General features: G+C 34.1%; 1 protein-coding gene across 3 annotated transcripts in view; it reads left to right on the top strand.

Moving 5' to 3' along the window:
• Window positions 1-17,454, top strand: part of LOC150084856 (muscle-specific protein 300 kDa-like) — a 1,257,473-nt gene that overhangs the window by 166,740 nt on the left and 1,073,279 nt on the right. For all 3 annotated transcript variants that reach the window (XM_090376651.1, XM_090376652.1, XM_090376650.1), the window contains exons 16-18: window positions 2,497-2,649; window positions 4,738-4,965; window positions 14,842-14,940. In XM_090376651.1, the coding sequence (XP_090232777.1) occupies window positions 2,497-2,649; window positions 4,738-4,965; window positions 14,842-14,940 (480 nt within the window). The remainder of the gene's footprint in view (window positions 1-2,496; window positions 2,650-4,737; window positions 4,966-14,841; window positions 14,941-17,454) is intronic.

Here is a 17,454-nt window from a genome sequence, read left to right as displayed (position 1 = left end):
GGCATTCCCCTTGCTGAATAACTCCTCATGTGTGAATGTCGATGCAAAATATTCATTTAGTTTGTTAGCTACCTGAGCAGGATCATCAACAGTTGACCCATCAATATCAAGTGGACCAATCTGATTCATCCCCTTCCTTCTAGAGTTTACATAAGTAAAGAACTCTTTGCTGTTTTTCTTTGCATCCCTTGCCAAGGATTTCTCGTAATCTGCCTTCGCCTACCTAACCTCCTTTGTAACTTGGTTGCATATCAACTTGTATCTATCATAGGCTTCTGTGTCATGTGTTAATTTGTAAGTATCCCATGCATTTTTCTTCTCTGCCATATGCCTCATTAGTTCATCTGACATCCATTTTGGCCTAAACCTTGAACAATATTTCTTAGTTGGTATGTAAAGCCTAGTAGCTTCCAAGATAAGTTGTTTGAATGCTTCCCATTTTGAATTTACTGTTTGTAACATCATCAGTTGGTCCCACTGTATAGAATTTAAATACTGTCTCAGTCCATCGTAGTCGCCTTTACGGAAGCAATAACCCTTCCCTTTACCCCTAATGGTAGTTACCTCTTTGAGTAAATCCCACTTCAGCACACTGTGATCACTGCCACCTAGTGGTTCATTTATCTGCAGATTCTTAATGCATGAAGAATCACTGCCGATAATCAAATCAAGAGTATTCCTCCCTCTAGTTGCCTCCCGAACATGCTGATGTAGAAAACAATCATCCAATAAATCCACAAAAGCCCTGCTAGTGTGTGAGTAACCAGCCCCCATTTATTTTGAGAGAGGAAACAGACCATTCGGTTAAATTCATAGGTAATTTGAACCTGCTGTAAATTGTACGTCCTCCAGGGAGCAACATTGCAGCTATGCCAGTCGAATCACTTGGAATAACAGGAATATTATTTCCAAGGCAAAAGTTTATTATACACTAATAAACATAAGTCTTGCCTGTTCCACTAGGACCATCTATAAAAAAAAAAAAAAAAAAATATATTGCCGACCGGGCTAGCCAGGTGGGTAAAGTGCCTGCCTCGCAACCCAAAGGTCGCGGGTTCGATTCCCGCCTCGGGCTTGGATCAAAGTACTACAAATAGCCTTGGGAGGTGCATTATGGTCACAGAAGCCTATGCGCCAACAACTACCAAAAAAAAAAAAATATATTATTAACTGACGTATCATTGCATTGTACTGCTGTTGTTATCTCCCTGATAATATTTAACTGATCTTCGTTAGCAGTCTGTATCATGGTTTCATAGAGTTGCAAATAGTTAGCTGAGTTGAAGGTAAAGTTTTAATTGTGCGAAGAGTAATGAAGATTTTCTAAAGATATCAGTACATTCCTTCGAATGACCAAATCATCATTCACCATAAGTCTTTATTTCCCCCTCCGAAATTAACTCTTATTTTTTATTTACCTTGATGACAGTATTTATTTTTAATATTTATTGTTTAAAAAAAGCACTTTTAAAACTTTAAAGATAAATAAAAATAATAGTTTTGTACTGTATAACCATTAAGGAAACAATTGTAACATTCATGGTGGTGACATCTACTGGTGGGAAACTTGACTTCATTTAATGATCGCTTACTACTCTGAAAACAGTTTCCATTTAGTATATAGATTGGAATTTTTATATTTTTCCATTTTTCTGCACACCTTGGAAGAAATATATTCAATTTGAGACCACTTTCAGCCTGATCAGTTAGGCCTATTGATCACAATGGCCATCTCAAGAAAATGGCTTCCGTATTAATATATAGATAAAATGATGCAATCATATATCAGAATATATAACTTGAACTCATGTATAAATTTCAGTCTATAATTTGTATATATTTATATAAATATGGGCCATATTAAAATTGTTATTTATATAAAATTGGTGTGGTTGGTTTTTATGCTCTGCTAACTTGCTATTTTATACACACATCCTAGTACTTAGAATCCCTGAGAAAATAGCAGTTGGAGTTGTGGTTTGTGTCTGCCTGTGGCTTCAGTAGGCCGATTACACTCCAGAAAAAATCCACTATTCAAAAAAAAAAAAAAATCTACAATATATCATCTGATGCAGCATGTTTATATATACTTAATTAGAAACCATTTGTCATTCTATTAAATGATCCTGATCATCTTATACGGAACATACATTATTTTTTAAATTAACTGTTTAATTTCTAAATTGATGAAAATGTGTGCATGCGTGAGAAAGGAGAGAGAGAGAGAGAGAGAGAGAGAGAGAGAGAGAGAGAGAGAGAGAGAGAGAGAGAGAGAGAATGCCCTCACTTGGGCATATTTTTTAACCGACCCTTGTCCCAGTGCTTATAATATACTTATACATATTATACATATAAGTAAAATAAAAATATGCCTTTCTTGAAAATATGCTTACTTAAGAGAATTACTACTTTTAAGAGAATATATATTTTAATATTTGTATGCATATAACTATATGAATATTGTACAAAAATTTTAAATTTTAATATCTCTTATAGACACTTTTGACAAGATGGGAAAATATTGTTCAAGACCATGATAATTATAAGAAGATATCTTCAAAGTTTGCTGAGTGGTTGACACAGTCAAGAAGTATATTAGATGAATTAAAGAAAGAAGGGAAAGTGGAACAGAAAATGATGAAGTTACAGGTAATTGATAATTGCTTAATGAGATATTGTGCCAAAAAGTCTTTATTAAAAGGAATACATGCTGCAATAAAAATGTGTTTTACCTAGTTCTGTATTTTTGTATCCTGCAGAGTTTTGACTGCTCTAAGTAAACACTGTAACCTTAATTTATTAATGATAGAACAACTTTTTGTACACGAGTCACTTCGTAAATGTGCTACTCTTAAACAAATAGCACCACTGAAAAGTTGTTCTGTTATTCATTCAAAATATGAGATACTAATATGACAGCTGTTTTGAGACTTAATAGTCTCTCATCGCCTACCGGCTAGCCGGATGGGTAAAGTGCCTGCCTGGCAACCCAAAGGTCATGGGTTCGAATCCCGCCTCAGGCTTGGATATTACGATGGTGCTGTACTCCCCCGGTTGGACCTCACAGCCACAATATACGAAGGAAGCAGGAAAACACTGGTTCCTTCATGTATTGCTCACATAATATGATTAAAAAAAAAGTCTCTCATCATATAGCAGGTGGTGGCCTCATTTATTTTATTTGTGAAGCATTTCCATGTGAGTTATCATGTACTATAAAGAAGTAAAAACTTCAAGTATTTTATGGCCTTAGACATACATTTAGCAGATTCAGGAACTGTCCTGTCCTGTGTGTTTTTCAGCATGCAGAACACATAGAAGAACTAGATAATTCATAATTTACTGAATTTACTTCTGAGGCCATATCCCCTTACTGATCCATATCTGGCAAGACCTAATGTTACAACATACAGGATTTTATACTAAGCTTGTAATAAAAAAACTAAAACAATTTTACTTTAATAAAATAAATTTAATATAGATTAAAGAATGTTTGTCCGTACAGAATCCATATGATGAAGAGCTCACTATGCCCCTATTCACCTGTTTGAAATTAATGCTAAACAGCAGTAAATATGAACTGGGTTTCCATCAAAACTGAGTCATAATTTCTGACAATAAAAGTGGAATTTAAACTGTGTGTTTTAGTTTAGTTTATGATTTTTAAATCAGTAGTATAATTTTTGCTGACCGGGCCAGCCAGGTGGGTAAAGTGCCTGCCTGGCGACCCAAAGGTCGCGGGTTTCAATCCCGCCTCAGGCTTGGATAAAAGTACTGCAAAAACCTTGGGAGGTGCATTATGGCCACAGAAGCTGTTGCACCAACAACTACCAAAAAAAAAAAAAAAAAGTATAATTTTTTACCTTTTTGTTTCACATCAGGATGTGTGCCATTAATAAGAACTGTGCATACCACAAGTGGCATATATTGCATGCTGTGAGTAGTCCACCCCCTTATAGAGAAATAAATAATAAGTATATCTTCTCTTTTTGAATGTTTGGAAATATTTTGCAACCTGTGTTCCATGACAGTGTTGTGATTTTTACACTTTTCACTTATTTTGAGAGGTCTTGGTTTAAATCCCACAAGAGACAGTCAGAAAAATTCTTAATGGACTTGTCATTTGGGACTATTATCTGACCTCAGGGGAAGAAGGGGTTCCACACTGTGAACTATTCCATGTTTTTCAGTATGCACAATGTGCAAATTGGGCTGTGAACACACACACACACACACACACACACACACTCTCTCTCTCTCTCTCTCTCTCTCTCTCTCTCTCTCTCTCTCTCTCTCTCTCTCTCTCTCTCTCTCTCTCTGCTGTAGGACAAAATACACTTCAACCCATATGAAGTGAGCTACCATAAACTTGCATACTATAGCCTGAATAGTTGTTGTGTCAAAAATTCCCAAAGACACAAATAGTTTTGTAACCTTCTGTTTTCATAGTCTCTCTTTCTTTGCGTGGTAATAATTTAATCCCAGGCCTCACATTCATGACATTATTTTTCAAATATATCACTCAGTTTGTTTTCCTTGCTTATTATATAACCATGATTGTTTTATAACCATTTCATAAAAAGCTATAACATTCTCTTACAAGTAAAAAAAAAAAAAAAAAAAAATGAACTAACTGTCTAGCTTATATTAGATCAAAAATTAAAATATTATAAAATTTGGACTGATTATTCTTGCATTGCATATTAAGAAGCATATTTCCTAATTTTTCTGATTTAGACACTGTTAGATGATAAACCTCAGGCAGAACAACTGCTTATTCAGTCTATGCAAGCTGGTGAAAGACTCTTTCAGGATACAGCTTCCCAAGGTAGAGAAACAATAAGGCAAGAACTCCGAACACTCAGGGAACAATGGGATCAATTCATTATAGAATTGGGAGAGATTCAGAAACAATTAGAAGTGCAAAACCAGCAGTGGACTACTTTCCGAGATGCTTTCCAACAGGTAAATAAAAATTTGTGTCAGTATTGGTTTTCAGTTTTAATCTACAATTATTGATACTATTTTTAGAAAATGATCTAAAGTAATCCAAAATTTTCAACTTGTTTTCATGTTTCTATATATGTTACTGATAATTAATTAATTAATAAAGAAATGCTATTTATTTGAGTAGTACATTTCCTTTTCCTAGTTGTTTTGGTGTATATACATGGTTTCCATAAAAGAATGCACAAACTAACCAAACAAATTATTACTTACAAATAAAAGTGAAATTTCCTTTTTATTTATTTTTGCTGTGTTATTTCAATAGGAGCTCAATTTTTAAGTTAACATATATCCAGTATATAATTCAGCTGCTACCATGTGCACACCAACATATTTGGGTAACTGTATAATTTTTTGTAGTATATAGTATTTTTTAACTCCTTTAGTATTATCAGTTTTGAGTAGTCTTTTGCATTTGAAGAAATGCAAAGAAATTGCATTTCTTCAAATGCAATTTCTTTTTTTTTTCCCAAGAAATTGGTCCTCTTCTCTCTCTGTATACTTACTTAGAAATTGGGCATTCAATGATTGCTACATGACATTCACCAAAATATTGGGGCAGGTCATCCTGAAAAGTTGATTAAATTTTGAATTTTCATTTTTCTTTGCATTAATTACCAGGAAAATTTGTGTGCCCAAAATTTAAATTGTAGATTTAGTTATGAGTGTTATATGAATATTTAATGAATGAATGTTTCAGAATGTTTAACATTAATTTTTTGCAATTAATGTTCATATTTTTGATTTTGTTGATACTTGATACTTGAGGGGGGGGGGAATCGTAAACCTGGGAACTCGTAAAGTAGGAAGTGCCTATAATTGTATAATGATGGATTTTCTTATTTTGGGGCTCCTCTCATCAGGAACCATAATACCTCAGTGAATGGGGGAATGGATGAACCAATTCGCTAATTCCCTAAAGCAGGAGTTATCAAAACAATAAATAAATTTGTTCAGCCCACACTCATGAATAAAATTAATGATTTCATTTGGATTGGATCTGGGAAAGAAATAAATACACTGTTTACTTTTAATAATTAAATTTTAATTTATTTTTTTTGTACAAGTATATCTTGTATAAAATTTAAAAAAATAATGATAGAACTTGACAACTTTATAAAATAAAGTTGCCAAACATGAAATGTTAAAATTGAAGTACGGTAAGTCCCCAACTTACTGTACTTCTGAGTTATGTAACTTCAGACTTACGTATTTTTTTTTTTTACTCGCATTTTTTTTTAAGGATTGTAAAATATGAAACAGTAGAAAAAAAAATAATAATAAGCAATCAATAACAAGGAACACAGTATGAATAAATTGCAGAAGTGAGATACGAAGTAACAAGTTTAAAAAATAGGAATGAAGAGAAGATTTTAAAAATTTGTTTTTTTTTTATATGACTGAAGATTTCAGTGAAGGGGACACACATTTCACCATAATAATGTAAAAATCCACAGAATTCCAGCTATTGGTATTATCGCAAATGCAATAAGATCGAGTTTACTACCCGTTTATAATAGATTGCATTAACAGAAAAGGCCCAATAAACTGGAAACTGCAAATTGTTTTTATTGTTTTATGGTAGTGACCTCCAGAAATGTGCTTTAGTAAAATGTGAGCATGTGTAAATGTGATAATAATGTGTTTCTGCCTTAACCCTGCAAAGTTCTTTACAAAAAATTTCATTTTGTTCATTATCATGGTGCCCACTAAGAGAATATAAGTGACAGCAGTACTAGTAAATCTACCAAGAAAAGGAAAGCGATTGATTTGGATCAGAAAATTAAAACAATAAGGATGTATGAAAATGCTAAAACATTAACAAGTATCGAGCGGAATTTAAATTCATCAGGGTCAACAGTGAAAACAATAATAAAGGCCAAAAACAGAATACAAGAAGTCAACTGTAATAACAAAGGCTATGAAATACATATCATGTCTTACAGTACAATTACATGCATCTTTTCTTCCTTTTAGGTTTTCTTTTCTTATGTGCCACCGGCTACTTCACTGCTGTCTCCAGATAAAGTTTTTAATTGGACTAATTAAAAATATATAACTATTTTTCTTCATTCTTCTGAAGATATCATGTGGTTTTTGCAATTTTGGCATATCAGGGATATGGAAGGTTGACAGGGTTGTTAATGACACAAATGATGGTATGTTGCTGCAACAAGATCTAGAAAAGCTGAGCAAATGGGCTGAGAGGTGGCAACTGAAGTTTAACATTGACAAATGTAAAATACTGCATATGGGAAGCAGTAACCTGACAGTGGTATTGGTAGCACTGACAGTGGTAGAGAGTGAAAAGGACCTGAGGGTAATTGTGCAGGCAGATATGAAGTTTTCTGAGCAGTGTAGACAGTCTGCAAGAGTACCTCATGGTGTCTTGTCAATGATATACAGGAATTTTTCTAGCAGGGATAAGGAGGTGATTATCCCCTTGTATAAGGCAATGGTCAGGCCACACTTGAGACAAGATTAGTGAATGTAACAAAGGGTTGCTCTTACGAAGAAAGGCTTAAGTTTGGCAAATTACAGTGTCTTCAGACTAGGCACCTGCAAGGTGCCTAGTCTGCAGACACTGTAATTTGCAAAAAACTTAGCATCATCACATTATTAAAGGGATCACCTACAAAAATTGTTCCAGTAATATTCCATTTAAAAAATAATAAATAAAATAATGAGGAGAAATAAATAAACAGAAACAAAATAATGTATGGAATATTATATTTTTATGTGATGACTTTTTATACTTTTTTATTAGTAAAAGTAAAAGCTTTTAGATCCCCCCCCCTTCCCATTCTCGTGATTAACCAAACACTTTCCCACTGCTTCGATGGTTGCAGGAAAGTTTTCCCCATGACTGTCAGGACATTTTCCTTTGCCTTGAGATAGTGCAAAGAGAGGGGAAAAAAAAAGAAAGGAAGAAAGAAAAAAGTCACTTCAGAGAAGAAACATTATATGTTTTATTTCAAATGCAGATCATCTGACATAATACAGATGTCAATTATCTGGCTGGGATTGGAGACATGCCAGTTTCCAGCGCTTTTTGTTTTCTAAATGATACACATATTTGTACTATATTGTTGACTGATTGTACTTTTTAAAATTGAATGAAAGTGGAAATTGTGAACAAAATTCTCTTTAGCTGTGTTTGGATACCTTCAATACAGTACATACATGCTTGTTTTATTCATAAATATTTTAAATGGCTATACAGTATGTAATTAGAAAGACAAGAGTAATAAATATAACCATATTAAACACTTAGGGAAAAACTTGCCATGAGGCATCTAACAAATGTGGTGCTGCAGGTTTTTATTTCCAGAGAAACATGAATGGTAGCACCCACACATATTATTCTCCCTCACATTAGAAATCAGTAAAGATTTAACTATGAAAATGAAAATTAATATCAATAAAGATTTACTTTCAAAACAAATAAAAGTAAGAATGGCAACTCTAACTTGCACTGCTGATGTAGTTGGAAGTTCATAAATATGAACCAAAACACTACTCTGTCTTGTTTATATTTTAGTAAAGGCTGCTTTCTCTGTCAACAATTATAATTGTAATTTTACTGTATATTAGTAATTATTAATACCCAGTGAGGGACAAGTGCAAAGATATGTCATGGATGTCACATAAGTTGATAGATGATGTACTGATTATAGCACAACATTTCATAGAAATAGTTTTGAGAGAAAAGGTTTGCACTGCATTCATTTTTCTGTCTTTACTGCCAGGGAACAAAGTTGTCCCTCCTGTTCTGTGGCAGGAGGAGCAACATTGTGCAGGTTTTTAGAAATGATGATATTATGCACGAGTTAACTTAACGTAACTAATATCATTTTTGATTAAATGACATCATCCAGTAGGCGAATCTAGTATTCATTAATAACTCAAAAGCACTATTATGACCAGTTTTGGAACTATTTAGTTCTATCATCAGACAACAGATAACCTCAATTTTTATTTCCAGAGAAACAGAATGGAACAGCCCACACATATTACTCTCCCTCACATTAGAAAGCAGTAAAGATTTAACTAATATAAAGATTAATGTGAATAAAGTATAATATCTAAGCAAGTAGCCAGGTGGTGCTGAGAAGAAAAAGTTTCTTAATTACTTTAGGTTAACTGGATAATTCAGTTGTTTTTAAAATGCCATAAGCTCAAGCTTTATCATTGTCACAAGAAGGGCAAATTGTCCCCTGGCAGTAAAGACAGAAGAATGAACATAGTCTGAGTTCTCTCAAAACTATTTCAATACTTGAGTTGAAATAGTATCCTGCTTCTATATTCGATTAATGCAGTTGGTGTGCGCTGTAGGGGGTTTTTATTTTCATGTAATGAAAGTTACATTTGCATTTGAAATTTTTCTACCAAGTACTACTTGACTGCTCATTTAGATTCAATATACTTATTTACCATTCAGCACAAAGTCACTAATTGAGGGTTACCTGTTGTTTGATGATGGAACCAAATAGTTTTGTAACCAATCACAACAGTGCCTTCAAATTTTTATGAATCAGAGATTTGCCTACTGGGTGATGTTATTCAATTAAAAATGACATTAGTTACTTTAGGTGAACTCATGGATGACATAGTCATTTCTAAAGAGCTGTAAGTCCCAGTTCTGTCACTGTCACATGAGGGAGCAACATTGTTCCCTGACAGCAAAGACAGAAAAATGAACCAGTATGAGTGTTTTCTCTCAAAACTATTTCAATACCTGCATTGAAGCAGTATCCCAATTCTTTATTTGATTGTTTTATGGCAAATTTTACCCTAATTGTTTTTATGTATAATGAAGATACAGAGATAATGAAGATTCAAAGAAAAAATAAATAATAAATAAATTTGGTAAATTGTGGACTTTATTTGGCAGCTAACAGACTTTCTATGCAAATAAGACCATAGTATGTTTATTTACAATAATTGAAAGTGCTGGTTTCCAAAATTAAATGCATAAATCCAAAGGTACCAAGGAGTTTTCAAAAGTTAGTTAAGTATTGTTTAACAATAGTGAAATTATAGTAATCTTATAATACCGTGATAAATCTGACTAAAAAATGAATAGCAAATGTTTAGACAATGGTACTCACCTTGTATAAATCTGCAATAAATTTTTTTGGTAGATGGTGGCTCAGTTTAGGTTGGAAGAAGCATTAAAAAGAACTAAGGTGGGGAATGGGGTAAAAATATTTTAAACAGATTTTAAAATGAGCGCAAGGAAGTAGAAATGCAGATCTCCAATCCTTGGTTGTCATAAAGAGGTTAAAAGACATAAATGAAAAAAAGAGAGAAGACCGGTGGTGCCAATAGTCATTACGAGGGACTTTCGTTGAGTAAACCGTCATCAGTTGGCAAATGGAAGAGAAGTGAACGCGTGTTGTATTTAAAGTTTATCTAAATTCCATGATGCTCTTTTTGACACATGAGAACTTTGGCCGCAAGAGGTTCCAAGCCGGTGAAAGATTGAAGGGAAGTTTAGCATTAATAATGTTGAGATCGGAATGGTGTCGGTACCATTCGATGGTGAGGGCTTCATATTGAAGAATTCTGTAGCTCGATCTAAGTTTAATAATAGTGATGGCAGAGTCAACAAGGGGGGGTGCAGTTGTGGGTTTGAGCATGGGTTGTTAACTCAGTGCAGGATTGACTTGTTTTGAAACTGTTGAAGTGGTAGTATGCACGGGTATTGGAAGTTGTGGAGGAACCGAATTTGGTGGTAGTGCTGCCGATGTAACAGGTGTCGCAGTTTGGTTGGCATTTTATGAGATATATTATATTATTGAGATCATTGATGGGATATATATGTGTATCTTTATAAGAATTAAATAGGGAACCTAGTTTATTGTAAGTGGAGAAGGTGAGGGAGATGTCAGTATCTTTGAATGTACGTCGGAATTGTGCTGCAAGTTCACTATGGTAAGGGAGAACTATGCGAGTATTTGTCTTGTGACTGTGTCTGGTGGGGTTATTAATACTGTTTTTAACGGTGGATATTGTGTGTTGGATGAGTTGAGGGGGGGGCTAGCTCCTGGCTATGAATTTATCAGTAAGGTATTGAAGTTCATTGTGTGGATCATTTTGTGAAGAGCTGAATTTGATAGCGTTGTAGATTTGGTTGTGTAGGACGGCTTTTTTTTTTTTTGGTACTAAGAGGATGATGTGAAGTGAAAATCAGCTCTTCACAAAACGATCTTAGTTTTTTTTAATGCTTCTTCCAACCTAAATTTAGCCACTATCCACCAAAAAAATTTATTGCAGATTTATACAAGGTGAGTGCCGTTTTCTAAGCATTTGCTATTCATTTTTTAGTATTGTTTAACTTTATTGTAATATAATTGAATTAAGAAATTAAGAAAAATAATTTGTCAATGCTAGTCAGAGAATAAATTTTGTATCAGTTTTGCAAAACAAAAACCTGAAAAATATCTGGATTTCAGCCATTCTATGTGTAGTATTTCAAAATCTAATCTTGATCAGCCTGCCTGGGGTAAAATTTTTAAAAAAATTTGAAACCCTTCTCCTGTACCTTGTCATAGGCATAGGATTGGACTGGCCTTATGTTGATAAAATGCTTGTAATTACTAAAGTATAATTTAAAAAGCTTTCATATCAATAAAAATATCAGAAATTAAAATGATAAAATAATAATAAATCATCAAATTAAATATTGATTTATATATTATCAAAATCATTTCTTGAATTTATGTTTGTTCATGTTATTAGCCTTGTATTTTGCATCTATAGTGATAAATCTATGTCACTTAAAAAGTCTCAGCCAGGAATTAAGTTTATGATATTAACCAGAATTTGATGAGTTAATTTTTAAATATGAAATTAAGTAATTGATGCATATGTACAAATGACCAGCTGACATTGTAAATCAGGATATTATAAGCACTATGATAACAGTTAAACTAGTAGTGTGATGGATAAAACTGCTGATATATATGATCATATCCAATCCAGACATAGACATTTTCTCCCCCCCCCCCACCTTTAATTCTTTATACAGAAAACCAAATGAAGTCATATAAATGAGAGATATAAATTTAAAAAACAAAAAACATTTCACCAGGATGAGAATTTGATGAAATAAACTAATCACTGAACACTAAACTGGAATCCCTATTTTTCACCATTATAACCAACCCTTTTAGCATTCTGGGATCCACATGGATTACAAATATCACAGCCTCCTTGCTTGTTGGATTTTTTTTGGCGCAAAAGCAACTTTGGCCATATTGCGCCTATCTAATAGTATTATGTGACAATGACATTGGTGTTTCTTTATTATGGTTTATATCTGGCTAAAATATCCTATTAGTTTTAAATAAGTAAATATATTTTCAATGTTGGAGTTATCGCCTACAATTTGTGATAAAGTCAGGGAATCCTGAATGTTTATAGGGAGATGGAAGGCTGATTGTCGTGCCATGTGGTATTGACAAATGTCACAGACATGTCAATCACAGATTCCAGGATACATCCAAGTAAAGTAAAATAATTAGTTTGCTTATGTGTTGTAGAAGTATAATAAATGTTTAATTATAATACTAACTCTTAACATTTATAACATGTATTAGTATTAGCAATATTAACATTAGCATTAGTAAGGGCACATGCAAGAAAGCAAGCTTATATAGCATCAGCCAAAAAAAACCCCTTTTTTCTCCCATCCCCTTGCTCCAAATGTTTATCAAGTTCTACCTTGAATCTATTTAAGCTATCAACTTCTACAACGACAGATGGAAGTTTGTTCCAGCAATCAACCACCCGCTGGCTAAAGGCAAACTTCCGCACATTCTATCCTACAACTGTCTTTCCTCAATTTGAATTTATGACCTCTCAGGCAATTATTCTGAGCAAGAAGAAGATTCAGCATCGAGCATGCTCAAACCATTCAAGGCTTTATACACCTCAATCAGATCACCTCTCAGGTGCCTAGTCTCGAGACACTGTAATTTGCAAAATTTAAGCCTTTCTTCGTAAGAGCAACTCTTTGTTCTGTTCACTAATCTTGTTGCCCTTCTCTGTACTCATTCCAACAACTCGTTCTATCCTTCTTAAAATGAGGCCTCCAGACCTGTATAAAGTACTCAAGGTGTGGCCTGACAATTGCCTTATACAAGGGGATAATCACCTCCTTATCCCTGCTAAAAAAATTCCTGTATATCATTGACAAGACACCATGAGCTACTCTTGGAGACCGTCTGCACTGCTCAGAAAACATCATATCTGCCTGCCCCCAGGTCCTTTTCATTCTCTACCATTGTCAGTGTGGCACCACAGAGTTGATACGTTACTCTGGGATTACTGCTTCCCATATGTAGTTATTTTTTTTTTGTTGTTATTTGGTTTTTTTTTTTTTTTTAGGAGTATTAGCAACTAAGGCCATATTGCTCCGGAATATGCAGTGGTCATTCCCTGACCTTTCCGCATCCTCCGTATTTGTTGGTGACGGGCTCAAACCCTGGTCTAATCAAGAAGCGTGTGCTACGCACTGCTGCTCCTTCCCACCTGGCTACGGAGGCGCCTCCCATATGTAGTACTTTTATTTGTCAATGTTAAACTTCATTTGCCACCTCTCAGCCCATCTGCTCAACTTTTCTAGATTCTGTTGCAGCAGCATAGCGTCAGTAGTGTCCTTAACAACCCTGCCAACTTTCGTATCATCTGCAAACTTGGAGATTAATCCTGATATACCATCATCAATATCATTTATAAATACAGAAAACAACAATGTACCCAACACTGAACCCTGAGGGACTCCACTAATAACATTAGTCCATGAAGAGCAGTGTCCATTGATTACTACTGTCTGTCTTCTCCCACTCAACCATCCCTTTATCCATAGCAGTAATTTGCCTCCAATGCCACACTGCTCCAATTTGTGCAGCAGTCTTCCATGTGTAACAGTATCAAAGGCCTTTCTAAGATCCAAATATATGATATCAAAGTTATTCTTTGCATGCAGTTCCTTTGTGACTATATAATAGTATCCAATCAAATTAGTCAGACAAGACTTCCCCTTAACAAATCTATGCTGTGTCCGAGCTATAATGGAAGTCATGTCTAGATGATCCTGCAGTGCTTCTTTAACCAGTGCCTCCATTAATTTCTCTGGAACAGAAGTTAAACTAAATGGTCTGTAATTACCTGTGTCTCCCTTTGATCCTCCTTTGTGGATTGGGGTCACATTTGACATCTCCAGTCCATGGGTACCTCCCCTGAGTCCAGGGAAGCTCCCATAATTATGGCTAAGGGTTTGCTTACTTCCTTTGCCGCCTCCTTTAATATAACTGGATAGATTCCATCCACCCCAGATTCCTTTCTTATGTTTTTCTTCAACAATTTCTCCTCCACTTTACTCTCAGTTATTACAAGATTATCTAGCTTACTGCCAGAGTTAAATACACCTCTGGCATTCCCCCCACTGAATATCTCCTCATATACTGCAAGGATGCCACAGGCTTTTGGTGCACTGGCCAAAAAAATATAAAAAGTAGATAAGAAAATAGATAAATTATGTGCTTCCCTCCTCATGTAGGTAACTATCCAGTTGACCTTTGAATTTCTTCAAATTATTAGTCTCAACTACTTGTGTGGGCAACTCATTTCAGTAATCAACATCTTGCTGGCTGAAGGAAAATTTCCAAATAGCATTTGATACTAAATTATTTCATCACAAGGCAATACTTTTAACTCTTACATGGCAGAACACCAGGTTAGGTCAACTTGTATTATTTATAATAAAATAATGTATAAATAAACAATAAAATTAATATGTTTTTATAAGTTCATTTCATTTTACAGTTGCTCAACTGGATGGACAGCACAGAAAAAATCATACAGTCTGATGTAGCAAATCCACCTGCCCTTCAGGACATCCAATCAAAATTAGTAAAATACAAGGTATGTATGTATGTATATATATATATTATTATTTTTTTAATCTTTTTATAAAGTTAATAATTGGTAGTAATTAGAGTTATTGTTTTCTAGAATTTTGGTCATTATTCAGGTCTGAAATATCAAATATTTTGCCTTGATCTAAATTACGTTTTTTCTTTTTATTAAACTACAGTGAATTTCCTTTAATTTTTCCAAACATTAAAGTATGAAAAGATATTGTTTATTATAAGTAATGGCTTCAAGTTTAAATGCTCTCTCTCTCGTTTGTTGCCACATATGTTCAACTATTGCTGAACTAAAATTGGCATTTATGCGATTTCCCCAGATAATCCTTGAGATATCAATGCCACATTTTCTTCATTTGGAGATTGAATTTTATATTTCACTCCTGGGCGTCACTGCTATTTTCCTTGGACATTAAAAACATCCACAGTGCTGCCTGCTGGTTAGACATAATGAAGATCCATAGTACAAGACGTCATGAATAGAGGGGGAAGAGTAGTCATATCCACCATGTATTCAAATCAATTTTGTGCTGCAGTGTGATTCATCTTGGAAAAAAAAAAAGAAGTCTATCTATCGTTAGATTCATTTTTAGTTTATACTTATGATGATGATAGTAATGCTAACTGTCATCAGATGCCACTGTAACATCATATGGCTATGTTCATGTGTCTGTATTTAATAGGCTTAAACTTCTGTAACTTCTGTATTGAATAGACTGACAAATGAAGTCCAAACTGTTGAGAAAGACAATATCCATTGCAGAGATGAAACTATAAATTCTGGACCCTGAGCCCTCCTTGTTCAGAATACTGAATGACCTTGACATGATATTAAACAACAATACCTCAACTTGATATTAAACAACAGTACCTCAACATGATATTAAACAACAATACCAAACTAGCCATTTGGTTCCCCAATCTCCCACCCCACCAAATGGCAGACTTGGCAGTGTAGTAGTTCTGCCACTGATCCATTGTCAAAAGCTCCCATGTCTCAACATATTTTGTTGCAGTTTTAGTACATACAGCATTATTCCATTTTTAACTTCTGAGTTTTAATTGTACATAAACCTGTTTATATTTGATGCAGATTTTAATTATTATACAGAGTGTAAATTTTATAATATATTTTATCGACAGATTTAAATTAAAGACATTTTTTTTAAGTTGCAGTTTTGGTCAATGTGTTTTAGATTTTAATTTGCATTATGCTCCCGATCTCAGGGCTTCTTTGTTTTTTTTCCTTCAGTAAACAATGGCTGATATTTTACTTCACTTCTTCATAGCAGTTGTCAGTTTAAGAGAAGTCATGTATATTGGCTGTGTCCTCATTGTACATTCTATCTTATTCACAATAGCATGGCACTGAATTCAGATTTTCATTCTGTAATGAACAGACCAATTTTGCAATATCATTATCCTCAAACTTGCAACTTTGGCTGTATAGCTTATTTTTTGTATTACAAGTTTATCACGCTGATACCAAAATCTCATGAGAAAATTGCTCCTAATTTATTCCTGAATTCATAAATTAGGAGCAATTTTCTTTTACCAATGATTTGATGGACTTTTCCAATGATATGATGGAAGAGAAAAAAAAAAACAGATTTTCTCAAACAAATGGGTTAGAAAAACATTTTTACATCTTTTGTATTACTCACTGGTGCTGATACATTTGACTTTATTTCACATTGCATATACAATATATTATGTATATCGCATAAAATACAGTATTATGTTACAACTGAGGAGTATTATGAATATCACAACACAGCAGTATTATGTATTTCGTGTTAAGTACAGCACAGCACAATGTATGTCATGATAAGTACAGTAGAGTACCCTGTTATGTAGAATGCAGCATAATATCAAGCAGTGATAAACAAGCTAATATGAACTAAGAATGCTTTTATTACACTGGTTTATGGTGTATCTGGGGTTTGAGTAAAAGTATGTGGCAGTTATTTATGCATGTTTACTGATTACTAAACTGAAGTCCGTTTGTTTCTATCATGTTAAGATTTTTCACAATTCATTAACAAAATATTATCTAGGTATTATACACAAATGTGTACATAACTATAGTTTCTGCAATAGTTTACAATTTTATATCCCTATATTCGTAATCAGTATCAAATATTTGCCTCAAATACAACAGATTGTGCATGTTTAATCCGTAACTACACACACTGCAAAGTAGCTGATCTTGACCCAGGAAGGTAGACGGCCCTCCACCCCGCTCTTCTGGCCCATTTGCAATTCCAAGAATTTTATTTTCCTAGTGGAGTCTGGGAGACTCCTGTGTGTAGTTACGGGTTAAACTTGTCTGAGCATACACTCACTTGTTTGTACAGTCCACTCAACCACAGAGCCTATATAAGTGGCACATCCCTTATGCGGTCACAGTACTCCTGTAAAAACTGTCATGAGCTCTCATTATGTGTTACTTTTCTTTTAGTATGGCAAACAGAAAGGGTATAAACAGTCCTGACATATTTTGTTACAT

This window comes from Mastigoproctus giganteus, chromosome 6 (assembly GCF_048544385.1).
Source record: "Mastigoproctus giganteus isolate SK-2022 chromosome 6, ASM4854438v1, whole genome shotgun sequence".
Classification (NCBI taxonomy): Eukaryota; Metazoa; Arthropoda; class Arachnida; order Uropygi; family Thelyphonidae; genus Mastigoproctus; species Mastigoproctus giganteus.
The sequence above is the reverse complement of the archived record's forward strand: the minus strand, read 5'-3'. Positions and strand labels throughout refer to the sequence as shown.